This window comes from Dendrobium catenatum, unplaced genomic scaffold, assembly GCF_001605985.2.
Source record: "Dendrobium catenatum unplaced genomic scaffold, ASM160598v2 fragScaff_scaffold_1342, whole genome shotgun sequence".
Lineage (NCBI taxonomy): Eukaryota > Viridiplantae > Streptophyta > Magnoliopsida > Asparagales > Orchidaceae > Dendrobium > Dendrobium catenatum.
Genome location: NW_021319804.1, coordinates 689,242 through 704,162, shown reverse-complemented (window position 1 = coordinate 704,162; position 14,921 = coordinate 689,242). Strand labels below are relative to the sequence as shown.

General features: G+C 33.6%; 1 protein-coding gene across 2 annotated transcripts in view; it reads left to right on the top strand.

Annotated features, from left to right (window-relative positions):
* The window catches only part of LOC110100716, a 15,981-nt gene extending 8,930 nt beyond the window's left edge, over positions 1 to 7,051 (top strand). The window contains exons 2-6 of one of the 2 annotated variants that reach the window (XM_028699579.1): positions 3,214 to 3,352; positions 3,818 to 3,923; positions 4,236 to 4,363; positions 4,774 to 5,220; positions 6,310 to 7,051. In XM_028699579.1, coding sequence (XP_028555412.1) covers positions 3,897 to 3,923; positions 4,236 to 4,363; positions 4,774 to 5,220; positions 6,310 to 6,724 — 1,017 coding nt within the window. In that variant the 5' untranslated portion in view covers positions 3,214 to 3,352; positions 3,818 to 3,896 and the 3' untranslated portion in view covers positions 6,725 to 7,051. The remainder of the gene's footprint in view (positions 1 to 3,213; positions 3,353 to 3,817; positions 3,924 to 4,235; positions 4,364 to 4,773; positions 5,221 to 6,309) is intronic. The other variant, XM_020828351.2, reaches the window with a different exon arrangement.
* Positions 7,052 to 14,921: the final 7,870 nt, after the last annotated feature.

Sequence of the window (14,921 nt, the reverse complement as noted above, 5' to 3'; positions counted from 1 at the left end):
CCTCTTCCTCTTCTGGATTCACCTTCTCCTTACCCTTGCTCCCACTACCTTCTCCTCTTTCCTCCGCTGGCACAGCCCTTGCTTGCCCTTCCAACAACTTTTTCATCATATCCTCCAAGGCCATGAATTTCCCTTCCACATTCTCGCTCAATGTCGCCATCTTCTCCTCCAGATCCGCTTTAAATTGACCCATCTCGGTCTCCAAGACTTCTACCCGCTTAGATGCCATGGGAACCAAAGAGATGCCTCCGGAACGCAAGGGAACTCTTCCGGACAGCAAGAATCTCCCTCCAAACAGTCAAAACCTGCTGTTTTACTCAACTGTTGCTCTAAAAAATCCAAAAAACTGCTGCTTTCAGGGGAAAACAGCCTCCGACAACCCAAAATCTGCGAAAATCTGCAGCGAAACAGTGGAAAAAACAGCCCTCCACCGCCCGGATCTCGCTCTGATACCAATTTGATAGGAAATACTTAGATCCAAGTATTCCAAGTATTCCTATCAATTTGAGTGGGGAAAACAACAATAGATTTGCTGTTTTTCAGCAGGAAATCAGCCCAAAACGCAGGAAAACAGTAGAAAACAGAAAAATCTGTAGGAAATCTGAGTGAAACACAAGCAATGGACTTATATTCCACTAGTAGATGATCAAAACAAAAGCAAGATACAATGTTCTTCGATTCGAGAGGAAGAACGACTCTCCGACAATCTCCGGCAACGCCAAGAGCCCAAGCAAGAAACCCTAGATCTCCAATTACATTCAAATTCAAGATAACCCCCTTTCCCTCCTAATCCTCCTAATTAACAATAATGGATTCCTACCAAATACCTAAACAGCCCTTTGCATTCAAAATTTTTCCTCCCACATAATTAAATCAGCCCCAAGTGGGGCCCACCTTGTCCGCCCCCCTTCTTTTATTGGTTTCCGCCTCCGCCTGGTGTAGACCTGGGTCGGACCGGGTCCAGCCGGCCCCTCCTGGGCCGGTTCAAGCATAACAATCTCATTCACAGGACAAAAGAAAAAATCTGACCTCTGTAACTCTTTTTTTTTAAAGAAGAACTAGCAAATAGAATTCAAAATTGGAGGAAAATCACTAAAATGTCTTTGTTGAGCATTTGGAAATAGAGCAGGAAAATGAAATCATAAACACTAGAGAGGGCAAACGATAAGCCTGAGAGTAGTCTGTCTTCTGTGACTATAGATTAGAGGATTGGAGAAGATTATAGTATACTAGAAAACAAGGAGGAGACAACTGTGTAAACCTATTGGAACAAAAATTGGTCAAGCAATAATAATCTTCGCCACTGCAGGCATAGAGTGAAGTGTTAGTTTAAACATAATCGATTTATGAGCACTAGATTGGGGTGTGCATGCACCATGTGGAGCAATGGTGGCGTGCGTGGTTTACCGTAACATCGGTGCTTCTAAATTTTTGTCGCATCAAAGGCATGCAGAGTGGATGGCGTCCTCAACAACTTGCATTGCTCTTTTAAGCATGTGCCACTTCTCACATTTAAGAAAGCTGTTATCCTTCATAGTTCATAACTTAGGGTTCTGTAGTTTTTGCTAAAAACAAGCTGAGCATTTTTTTGAATTTTTTTGGAATTATTAATGATAATTTTTGTGGCTTCTCGTTGCCGTTCTCTGAAGTTCCTTTTACACTAAAATGTTTTTGTTGAATTTGGAGTTTATATTGATTCCATAATACCTTTGTTGCTTGAAATCAAGTCTCTCAAATTTGGAAATGTGCGTTTAGACAACCTTCTAGTTTCATGCAACTAAAAATCATAATTTTTTAGAGCAGCACTCAAGGCATATGAGATGGCTTTTTTCATTTTACATTTGTACTCCAAGCAATACTCGCATTTTCTGGTGGCCTATAAATAAAGGGATCCACCAGAGAGACCTACCTGGGCAGTGCTAATCACAAAAGATTCTTTAGATCTAGTGGCAGCCTTTGGTCTACTGTGGCTCAAAGGTCTGAACTTTTGTTAAATTGTCATGGGAAGCATCTTTACATCTTGTAACATTCACCTGTCGTTAGAGCCCGCCATTATGCCCCAATTCTAGATTACATAGCATGTTGCAATGATATATTACAAACTTGTCATGCAATAACATCTCTATGGGGATGGGGATGCACATATTTTGAGAATGCAACTAGATAATCATGAACTTAGATTCAATAATCTTCATAGTTGTTTTCCTTTTTTCCGTACAATAGACTAATCATCTTCTTCATGACTGAAAGCTATTAGGGGAGAAATATAGTTACTTCATTTTGCAAAAGCAATGTACCTATAAACTTGAGTTTGCCATTTTTATGAATACATTATTACTGTTCTTTGCAAGCTTTGAATAAGTTGATTGGTGACTTCATTCACCTTTTTATTAAACTCTTATGAAATAATTTGCTAAACTTTGGTGAAGTCCCTTTGCTTGAAAGATGGCATTCTGTTTATTTTTGGGTAAAGGATAAGAAGTTGTGTAAGGATATTTTGATTATAATTTAGTTAGGATGAAGTTTGAAGTCCTTAAGATTTACGGTAACATGAATGTAATATAAAAGTTTATTGGTTAAGCATATATTGCAATCATCTTAAAGCAAATTCAGAGGTTTTAAAATCCATTTTAACCTAATTTTGGTCTGGATATCCCATCCCATTTTTTATTTTTTATTGTCAGACAAGCTTCGTGATCCTTACATGCAATTCTTCAGTTCATCTAAGAGAAATGAGGCAAGTAGTTCTCTAAACTAATATTGATTCTTTATGTGTATTTCATAATTAATTTGACATCTAGAGGAATTAAAACCTTGTGCTGTGGTTTAAAAAGGGTTTAAAAAATTGCTAATATTTTTCCAATTCTTGCCCATCCTTCTCTCTCTCTCTCTCTCTCTCTCTCTCTCTCTCTCTCTCTCTCTTTCATTATATATATATTAGGACTGTGGCATTAATAGAATTAATAGATGGGGTCTTCTTAGAGTATCTAGAAATAGAATCCGCAATGTCTGAATACATCTATTATCTGATTTAATGAAACAGTACTGGTTTAGTTGAGGCTAATCCATGTCAGTAGTTTGGATTGGTTATCTTTATTTTTCTGTGATACCTGTTTGTATAATCTAGTCTGGTTTTGGACAGAAATCTAAAATTACTGATACATTATTGAAAGTGCATTTTGGTTTGTATGCTGCTTAACAAGAACGTTATAGGTTCTCCAAGTGGTTGCCAATTCTGTTTTTTATATCGGATCAACATCAGGAGCTTGAGTTGTATCCAAGGACAAATTGGTAGACTGAAAGATCCAGCTTGCAATGTGCATACTTTGCCTGTGATTCTATCAAACAAAAGGCATAACCCTCTCGTTCAGACTGGATTAATTTCTCAGTTAATGTTGCAAAAATGTCGCAGTGTGGCATCTCTGCTACTTGGGGAAGTTTATTCATGGTGTTGTTGTTGCATTGCTGTTCCTCAGCTTGATTTAGTTAATTTGATTTAAATCTCTCTATATTACATCGTTTTTCAACATGCTTTCAAGTATTTTCTGAGCTTTGTTAGTTTGTTTGACTCTTGTTATATTCAAAGCTTTTTTTATTTTGAGTCACATATTCTTACATGTTTATCTATTTGCAGATTTCAATCTCTTATATTATATGTACTAATGAACATTTAAAATAATAGAAAAAATGATTGTTAAGAGCTTATGTTGAATATACCAAATGTTAGATGTAGTGACATTAAACTATTGACTTTGTTATATTTTCTGTTCAAGTGTTTATTGTCCTCATATTCATAATTATTAACTTTGTGTTTCAGGAAGCAAATAATAGTTTTTATCTTCTGAAGTCAATGCCCCAAAGTTTGTGCTCTGAATAATGATTTAATATAGTGGGCAATGGTATCAATGGATCTCCAAATACAGGTAACACATAACATGTTATGTTTTTTTTTTTGCTAAATTTTTATGCGTCTCTTTTCTTTAACCAGAGTCGGGAACGACGTGTTTAGAATCTTTCCTTGGTCTTTAATGCTTGGCCTTATTTACCTTTTGTCATTCTTGACATCAATTCATAGTCTTTTTAGAGGATTGTATTTGTAAATATGTGTATGTTGGTGCTGGTGAATGCTAATTTGGCTGTCTTCTTTTTGTTTTTTAACTTTGGATTCGTTGTTGAGTGATATGGTCATGATAGTTAGTACAATTATCACTAATTTGTTGCATTGCATGCTTCAGGGCCCTCATCCTTCCCTGTTTTTGAGACCTAAATCATGCAAGAGAGGGATCAATTTGGGATCTTTTGCTTCTTTTCATGTTAGCAGAAGGGATAATTTTGTGTCATTGAAACACCGGCTATGCCTGAGGTAAGTTTGTTTCTACATGAACATTTTGATTTGTTGGACCTATATTTCATCAAGTAACAGCTAAGATTTCTCAGATTTATTTTATCACTGCAGAAGCTGCCTTGCATTTGTGAGATATAATCAACTTTATAATGCTCTTTTGTTATCAATTTATGCAGTTCTAATTTAGGTGTTATTGATAGAAATACATTATCATTGAGCATTTACTTCGCACTTCACTTTTTGTGTTTAAATATCCTTATTTCTAAGTTATTTGCTGATTCTCTTACATTATACTGGTTCATTTTTGTTTAAATAATTCACTTTCAAGCTCATTCTTTGTTATTTTAATATCTCATCTAATAAAAGCTATTCCAGATGTTCTCTCTTGTTTCAAAAACTCCCCTAACCGTTTGTTCTTACTTTACCAGCGCTCATTCTGTCCTGGCTAAGAGAAGAACTCTTATGGTCTTATCTTTTAAAGGCAATTCACAAAATGATGGATCAGACAGCAGACACAGAAGTTCAAGATTAGCTAAGGCCCCTTTTCAGCTTTCCCCAACGCAGAAGGAGATAGAAGAAACCACTACAGAGTCTTTTGATGCACAAAATCATCTATCCTTTGAGTCCCAAGAAAGAGAAGATTCCAATGGTGGATCTCTTGCGATACAAAAATTGTTCAGAAAGTGGCTTATCATGTTAACAACACAGACATCTAGTCCAAAAGTATGCGAGGCTTTTGAGGAAAAACCATTTAAGAGCGAAGTTCCTGAGTATAAGCAAGTAACAGTGAGTTCAAAGGCCTTGAAATTGCTGCAGGTTTCCTTCATGTACTTTCTCAGGCTGGATGCTTCAATTAGCCTTCCATTGGTGATATTGTAAGTATATTAGTGGTACTATTTATAGTTTTCAGGCTATAATCATATGCAGTTTTTGTGATTACTTTTACTTACCATACGTCACTCTTATATAGTTGGAAATCCATTGCATTTCATTTTCAGCTGGTTTCCTCTATCATGGCTTGCTAGCTGAATAGTAGCAGTTCGGTAATATTTTGTTTGTTCTCCATTATGCGATACATTCATGATAAGATCTTGGGTTCTTGCCGGATCATTTAACTTAGTTTGGTTTGTTGCAGCTTTCTCATAACTTTGTTTTACACATGGGTGTCACATTTTTGTTTGTCTAAAACTTTCTTGCTGCTTCTCATGTCGTAGAAATAACTTTTTACAACAAGATATGTCAGTGTTTTAGGCTTTGTTTGGGACAGCTTTCATAATGCTTTTTAAAATGGTTTTTTAGTAAAAAATTTCAAATTCAAGAAAATTTTGTACTGTAATGTTGTTTTAGAAAGCAAAAGGAAAGCCGTTCCAAATGAAGCCTTAGTTATAAGAAATTTGTCTTACTTCTTCAAAAAGGGAAAAATTCATAGTACCCGCAGAAACTTTTATTTTTTTCATATAACAATTTGATAGCTACCTTTTCAGCTACTGCCACCCCAAATAGGACCTCATCTCTATTGAATTTTCAATATATAGTTAAAAGCAAGTTAGTAGTATTTTAGAGAATGCCATCCATCTCCAAAGTTTGGCTTGATCTTTGTGATAAGTTAATTGCCTCCTCTTTCACTGCCTTCAATCTTTTGTGATTACAAGGTTTCGTTTGGGACGACTTTCTTACTACTTCTTAAAGCAGTTTTTTAATAGAAAAATTTAACTGCTTTAAGAAGCTATAAGAAAACCGTCCCAAACGGATTCTAAACCTCTTTTTCAGAAAGCATCATTCCTATCTATTCATAATTGTAATATATCATGATTGTATGCATTCCCAATTTCCCATCCACTGAACCAAAACAGAAGTCTCTTCATTCTTTCAAAAACATGCACTTGGTCAATTTCGTTCTAGATTTTCATTCAGTAATTTCTACAATGAGATCAACTGACCTTTATTACTATTTATTGTTGCAGCATCCCCTGGTTTTTGACGATCAGAATAGTGTATGGAGCTGAAGTCACTAAAGAATTGACCCCTCTTTGGATTATTGGGCCATTAGTCCTTGCCCTCTATATAAATATCATAAAGGGCCTTTGCTCTCTCTATACTTTCTGCTTCATGCAAGCAGTAAATCTTGTGAAAAATCTTCCAGCCTACTGTCTTCTTCTTCACAGCTACATCGTTGAAGGAAAGCTTCAATCAACTCTCTGGTTCTATTTAATCAAGCCATTTGCAGACATCAAGAACATGGATCACAAGGAGTTCTTCAGAAGTAAGATCAAGCAGGTGCAGGGATGGGCAGTGGACAAATATCTGGATTGTATTGAATCCATATGGCCTTATTACTGCAGAACCATCAGATTCTTGAAGAAGGCAAATCTAATTTGAATGATTTGTATTTTGTGTTCTTGATTCCTCAGAGGAGTTTAGTTATTGCTGCTGATTATTTATCTCCCAAAGAAAATTAACTTTTGCGGGATTGGAGCAACCTAATCAATGAGGAGGTATTTCCTTTCTGATTTCTGAAGCCATGAGAGTTTAGGAAGATGGATTTATGTTCTGCAGATGGTCCTTATCTGCTGGACCTGATTCTGTAGTTCTGTTTTTTGCTGTAAAATTTCAATATATATTCAGAAGAAACTGTGACAAAATAGAAATTCTATTTGATGTTATTTGAATTGGTGTAATATTCAATTGCATTGTTCATTTTAATAAGTTTTTTTGTCATTTTGATTTAGAAAAAAAGTCTAAAATGATCCTCTGGATCAATTTAGTTCATTAGTATTGCATTTCTCCAGTTTAGTTCATCAATTAGATAAAATTGATCCGAAATGATTCCTTGGGATTAAATTAGGACCAATTTTGTATCCTGATTTTCATCATTTCTATTTGAGGGATCATTTGTGATCGATTTTGTATAATCTATTGACTAAATTGGAGAAATGTGATGCTTGTAGACTAAATCTATTAGAGTTTTTTTCTCTTGTTTGATCGACTTTCATGTTGATTGAGGAATGCTCTTTATCCCAACATTTGAGGAATGTTCTTTAGATCATTGTTTACATATTCATAAACAATCAATAAATTATTAGAAATTTAGGCTTCGTTTGAAATGGCTTTCTTATTGCTTTATAAAGCAGCTTTCTAGTACAAAAATTAAAATTATTATATTAGAAAGCTGTTTTAAGAAGCAAAAAAAAAAAAATCGTCCCAAACGAAGCCTTATTGATTCTACTTTCCTTGCCTTCAATTCAAGCTTTCAATTACATGTGGAGGATAGAAGTGATCATAAATTAACTTGAAAAATAAATTTATTGTATAAAGGAGCATCATTTCCTTGTATAAGTTTATAATTACATAATTTTAGCTATAATTAAAACCTTAATTATGTAATTAAGCATCACTTAGCCATCATTTGCATGGTTAAACATGGATCATTGGGAGCACTTGGCATGCCATGGGAAAGGTTCTTAATAAGTGGAAAAAAAAGGAGACATGACTTGCATGCATTTTAAGAGAGAGACATTAGTGGCGTTGCATGGTTATTTTCAGGGTTTTACTATCATATTCAGTAAAAGTTGCTTTAAAAAGCAATAAGAAAGCTGTCTCAAATGAAGCCTAAGATTTCGCTTGGGACGGCTTTCTTACTGCTTCTTATAATAGCATTTTAGTACACAAATTTTAATTTTTGTACAAAAAAGCTGCTTTAAGAAGCAGAAAGAAAGCCATAACAAATGAAGTCTTAGTAATATATGTGCACCTCACAATATCTCTACAATATATGATGTCAACTAGTGAGCCCCAAATCAATAACCTAATGATCCGTGTATCCCATGTTTGTTATGTGTTCATCATGAACTGCATCATGTCCAAAATAAATTACAAAATTGCCATGTCAAAATAAATAAATAAATAAATAAATAAATAAATAAATATAAATATATATCTTAATACTCATAAAATTCAAATTCCTTTTGAGTTAAGGCTTTTGAAACTTATATCTTCTCCGTTAGGCTATTTATAACCATATGATTTAAATTATTTAAATTGAGCCACATTTGATTGCTTTCACATGAAAAACATTTCAAAATCTTGTTTTTATTTGTTTGTTTTAAGCATTGAGATTTTTTAGTTTTAAATAAAGTATAATGTCTATTAGGGGTGTCAAAACCATGTTTCGGGTTGGAACCGAGCTGACCTGGGGTTCAAAAGGGTCAACTCTAACCCGACCCAGATATGTAAACGAGTCGAAAAGTCTAACCCGGAACCCGAGACAACAATCCTTACATATTAAGAAAATAACATTTCAACAAAAAGAAGTTTAAGAAGAAATTGAGATTTAAATAATTCTCTAAAAGATGTAACCTCTTAGAACAAATCCAAAATAATTAATAGACTTGACATACTAATTATTTAATTTTATTTTATTAAATAAAAATGATAAAAGGCAATCATTCAAAATAATATACCAAAGTTTGTAATTAATACATCATAAAAATATCAAAATTTTATTGCAATTATGAAAAATTAAAATGTAACTTGTTAATCATGTGTGAATAACCAAAAGAATTATAATAATATATAACATAATAATTTTAAATTTGCAATGTTATTCTAAAATAGGAACGAAGACTCTGATATTAATTGAAAGTTGAAGATATGATATGAAAAATATTTCATATTAAGGCTTCGTTTGGGACGGCTGTTTTAGTGCTTCTTAAAGCAGTTTTCGAGTACAAAAAATTCAACTTTTGTACTAGAAAGCTGTTTTAAAAAGCAATAAAAACTCGTCCCAAATGAAACCTAAATGTCAAATTAAGTAAGATTGGCGCATAAGGCTTCGTTTGGGACGACTTTTTCCTGCTTCTTAAAACATCTTTTTAGTTCAATAATTAAAATTTTTGTAATAGAAAGCTGCTTTAAGAAGCGGTATAAAAACCGTCTCAAACGAAGCCTAAATCTATACAATTTAAGTTGATAATCATTAACCAAATGAACTTTAAAAACAATTATATGGATTTCACCCTTAATTATTACTACTTTTACTACTAATCTATTATCATTTATCCAAATCAATGCAAGCAAAGTGAAACAAATTAAGCATCACTAATCAATATTTAAGGTTACTTTAATCATGATTTGTTGTAATCTTTGTTTGATTAGTCTTTTGAGTCATCCACCACTATTAATATCATAAAACACCATCAACACTGCATAAAGCAGTCAAATAAGCCAAATTATCATATATATATTAGAGGTAATATATAGTGGATGAAGTGCCTATGCGGATTTTATGGGTAATGGCCTAAAGCTCTTTCCTTCTTTCGGCACTAAAGAGCAATAATGTTGTTAAGAAACCATATTGAATTTTGTTAAGTTGTTTTTGATAATCTCTTTCTTTCTTTCTCTTTAACTTTGACTTCATTTAGGATAGCTTTCTTACTGCTTTCTAAAACAACTTGTTAGTACAAAAATTTCTAGTAAAAAGCTGTTTTAGAAAGTATTAAGAAAGCTATTCCAAACGAAGCTTTTGTCTATTTAGTTTTGGAGATACATTCATATGTGGAGTTCACATTTAGATGGAGAACTTATTAGTTGTTGAGTTTATGATTTGATCTTCTTGATCTAATTGTTGCACATGATTTTCAAGTGAATTAATTAGTCATGGTTTTGATCTTGATTTGATCATTTTGTCTTCTATAAAAACTTATATGGGGTGTCAATAAATGACCCAATTCGCCGAGTTGATCTGAAAAATTTAGGTTTTGGTTGGCCCGTTTAATAAACGGGTTCGATTCGGGCTGACTCGTATATTTTACTTTTACTCGAAAGAGACCCGTTTAATTTGATTTCGGGCTGAAGCACCGTTTTGACATGTTTATTAGACAGGACATATCTGTGTCAACTGGATTTAAATCAGGTCAATTCCAAATCAGACCCGAATCAAACCCGTTTAACCTATTTTGACACTATTAATAGGTCCACACACTAAACCCTAAATTCAAATATGCAAATACTTCATCCCATTCAGTTCCACGTGCTCTACTATCAACCATATCACATGCACAGATTCTTTCCTCCCCTATCACCCTTTTCTCATCACATGCATAAAGATGGATCAACTTCCTAAATTATTTATCTTTATATATCTTGTTGTGGTATCAAATATTCAAAATTTAAATTATTATATGTTTAGAACTATATTAGTGAGATTCTTATCTTTTTGGGTGTCTAAAATTATTGGAAGAAATTCGATAAATCTACAAAGATGGGTCACCTCGTGATAGTTAAGATTTCATTTGGGATAGCTTTCTTTCTGCTTTTTAAAATAGTTTTTTTGTTAAGTTCAAGATATTTTTTGTACAAAAAAAAAAAACTGCTTTAGAAAACAGTAAGAAAGCTATCCCAAATGAAGCCTGTATTTTGAAATATTAGGGTTGTGAATGATTAGAGCTTCAATCTTAGAAATGTTTAGATGCTGTTCGGTTTGCTGAAAAAGGAATACATAGTAAAAGAAATACAGTGTATTTGAAATTAGCCCAATACAAAATTTGATTAGTTCTCTACATACTGCACTCATCTCAAAGCAAATCTAACGGCATTGAAGCGAAACCTTGCAAAAATTAGTCAATATATTCCTACTCATCTTTTTTCTCAATCAGATCCCAACCCAACTCAAAAAACAACTCGAAAATTGCCCTAGTTAGATGTGCTTTAAGATTAGTACAATACACGATAAACAAATATAACACAAATCTCAAAGTAGATCTCAAGACTTCAAGCCTTTCCCTAATCAGTTTTAGTCAACCTATCCTAACATAAATTTTTTTTCAATTAAAAAATAATTTAACTTCTAATGATCTTTAATTTTCGAGCTAAAAATTTCATCCCAAATAAAATAAAATAAAATATATTTTCTTGTGGGTGAAATAGAGAAGGAAGAGTAGATCTGAGAATTGGAATCTAGATCCGACATGTCCTCTATAACAGCTAAATCATGGTGCATAAGATTGTTTAATCAGACATTAATAGCCCCCACTAATAACTACTTTCAAAAACATTTTTTAATATAATAATTTTCTTATAATATTTTAAAATTTTATGTAAAAATATTTTGAATGATTTTGCAGCATGATGGGCTTTGAGATTAGTGTAGCTTTCGATATCATATGCAGTACTAATCTCAGAGTAAATCTAAGGGTATGGGTGTTAATCAATGACCTGATTGGAAAAATTTGGGTTTGGGTTGAGGTTTCCGGCTTGTTTTTTTAAAATGGGCAGTTTCGGGTTGACTCATGAAACTACTTTTAACCCAAAATGACTAGTTTAAATTTTTTTTTTACTCTTATTATGTATCAAATATTATAAAATTTATGATTAATGAGTTATAAATTTTTTATCAAAACTGGTTAATGGGTCCGTCGGGTTGCTAGAGGGTCGAGTTCTAGTTGATTTTTTGACCCATTTATTCAATAGGTAGAGGTTTGTGTTGATTGGATTCGATTCGGGTCAATTTCAGATCATCCGAAGTCGACCCACCAACCCAATTTGACACTCATATCTAAGAGTATTAAAACCTATCATGTTAATTAGATATCAGGATATTCTTACATAATTTTTTTTCATTATTTAATTAGATCTATAGTCTTTTTAAATATGTTTACAAATGCTAATTTATGATTATTATTTATATTATGCATTTTTATATATTATAAAGGAGAGTAGGTTAGAATAATAATTAAGGGATCTCTTTGTTGGATGAGAAGGGTTGTTGTTCATGATTTTGCAATTATTTAAGATTTTGTTAGGCCCAAAATTAGGTTTTGAGGAAAATTATGAAGGAAGAAAACAAAAAATGAATTTTCATTGGAGAGATATAATAAGATAGAGGTAGAAAGAGAAAATGTTAATTACAAACGCTAATTACTGTGCGAAGTCTGAATCGAAGCTACGTCCATTTTTTGTGAGTGTGCTCAGCAAAAGCTTAGTAAAATCTCAATGGTGAACAGTAACTGTGCTTTTACTGCTCACACTCACAAAAAATCGGACGGTTCTCCCTAGTTCGAACTCCGCAAGTAATAATCTCTCCTCCCATGGAGAGTATAGCTCTACTCAGAAGTCTACGAATTGCTTTAATTTTTTAGAATTGGACTAATCTGAAAAAAAAAAAATTGAGTCAAGATATCTTCATCGAAAAATGTATCAGAATTGGGTTCAAAATTCTTGGATTTGCATTGAGATTAGTGTGAATCATGATATCATATACAACACTAATCTCAACATAAACTCAAGAGCTTTGAAGTCCATTCCTAATGTATCATGCATCAATATCTATTGACATAATTTTAGAGTATATTGCAGCCACCAAGCATTATGTTAATAATATGAGATTTAACATAATCATCAAAAATACTACTTTTTCTATTGAAAAAAAAAATTGCATGAGGACGCCCTAACGTAATTTGCATCAATCAGAACGTATTGTCGAGCTCTTAAATGTACACTAAGATTAGTGCAGTTTATGATATTATATATAAACACTAATCTCAATGTAAATCTAATAACTCCTAAACCTATTCCGATGCAAATAACATCAACATATCATTGCATAAAATTTTAATCATACAATGGTTTTTTTTTTTTTTTTTTACCAATTTTTTCAAAAAAAAAAAAAAAAAAAGACAAAAAAACAAAAAAAAAAAAAAGATAAGAGCTAAAATACCTCTATTCAAAACATATTTTATCATGCATAATTAAATAATGATCAAATTTATGCCATCAAAGGTTTTTATGCATCAAATTTTATTAATGGTAATTAATTAAAGATCTTTTGGGGTGGTTTTAAAAAGGAATATTAACAAATGCAGATAAAAATTCACATAATTGGCTATGAAATTCTCTTGACCCAATGAAACTATGTCACTTAAGGGGTTATAATCTCAAGTGTATTATTATAAAAATGATTATTAATGCCGTCTGTCGTCATCGGCACGGTCGAATGTTGGCGAGCAGTGTCAATAAATGATTCGACCTGACAGCCCGACATGGACACGACCATAAACATTCAGATTGTTGGAGTTGACCTATTTAATTTATGAGTCGGGTTCGCATTTTTAGAATTTTAATTCGTTTAATTGGTGTGTTAGGTTTGGGTTGACCTACGAACTTGATAGTGACCAATTTATTATTATTTTTTCCTTAAAAAATTCTTTTATTTATTAGTATGCTCTTAGTTTTTTTGATCCATTAACCTAAACTTTATAGTTTATAAGTTGTATTTTTTTAATTAAATGGATTATCAAATCAGGCTCGAGTCATTGGGTTTGTAGTGGGCCGGGTTCGAGTTCACTTTTTTGATATATTTATTAAACATGACGAGTTAAGATTGATTGGATTAAAAAACTTTATGTCGAATTCGAACCTAATTTGTTAAATATTACAACATATCTAGACCATATATGAAAACTGGATAACTATTATAAGGTGTGGTTTATGGCGTTCTCATCTTCCGCCATCATCACCGACCGTCGATCACCACCAACCGGCAGGCATGTGCCTTGCTAATCTCGCCTGAAATTATCATAGCATACACACAACTCACGTGTGCGCTTCGAAGGAGAGATTATTATATACAGTGTACGAACGCATCAGGAGGTCAATCCGGACGCGCTACATTATCCAATGCACTATGCATTGTGTGACGTGGTGCATCCGAATTGAAATCAGGATGCGTCCGGACACCGCACATAATAATTTTTCGCTTCGAAGGCCGGTTTAGGAATAAGAATATTTCATCTTCTAGGCATGCAAGTGACAAGCAACAAAGCATGGAGTGCATTTCCCGATAATGCAACCCATCATGCACACGAGAGAATGATCAGTGGGCTTGCATAGGCGAAGCACAAACACACAGGCATGCAGGGCTTCTCTCTAATAGATGGGCAGATAAATATTTCAATTTGAATGTGCTGATGGTTCAAAAAGAACAAAAAAGCTTACAATTTTTTTTTTTCACAAAAAAACTTTATTTTTGATATTGGACACAATCTAAATCCGACACAAAAATTTTAGGTTCGGGTCCTGATTTCAACTAGTTTCGAATTCCGGGTTCAATCAGAAACCTGATAATAACTCGATTTTTGACACAGATCGGCGTATTTACCGGATTCGATCGAAGAAGCGCACGAAACAGAGAAAGTTCTTCACAACGAGAGAACTCCCGTCGTTGCTTCCTATCAAAATGTTGTAACTTCCGATGCGACCAGAAGGGAACGTCGTCCAAGGAGCGAAGTCGAACAGCAACGAAGGAGCCGAGAAGGCGGCGACTCCTTCACAACGAGCAAACTCCCGTCGTTGCTTCCGATCAAAATGTTATAACTCTGATCCAACGGGAAGAGAACATCATCCAAAGAGCGAAGTTGAACAACAACGAAGGAGCCGGCTAGACAACGAGCGAACTCCCGTCGTTGCTTTGGTGCTTCAGATCAAAATATTGTAACTTTCAATCCAACGGGAAGAGAATGTCGTCCAATGAGCGAACAATGAAGTCTAACAGCAACGAAGGGGGCTCACTTGGCGGGTCGGG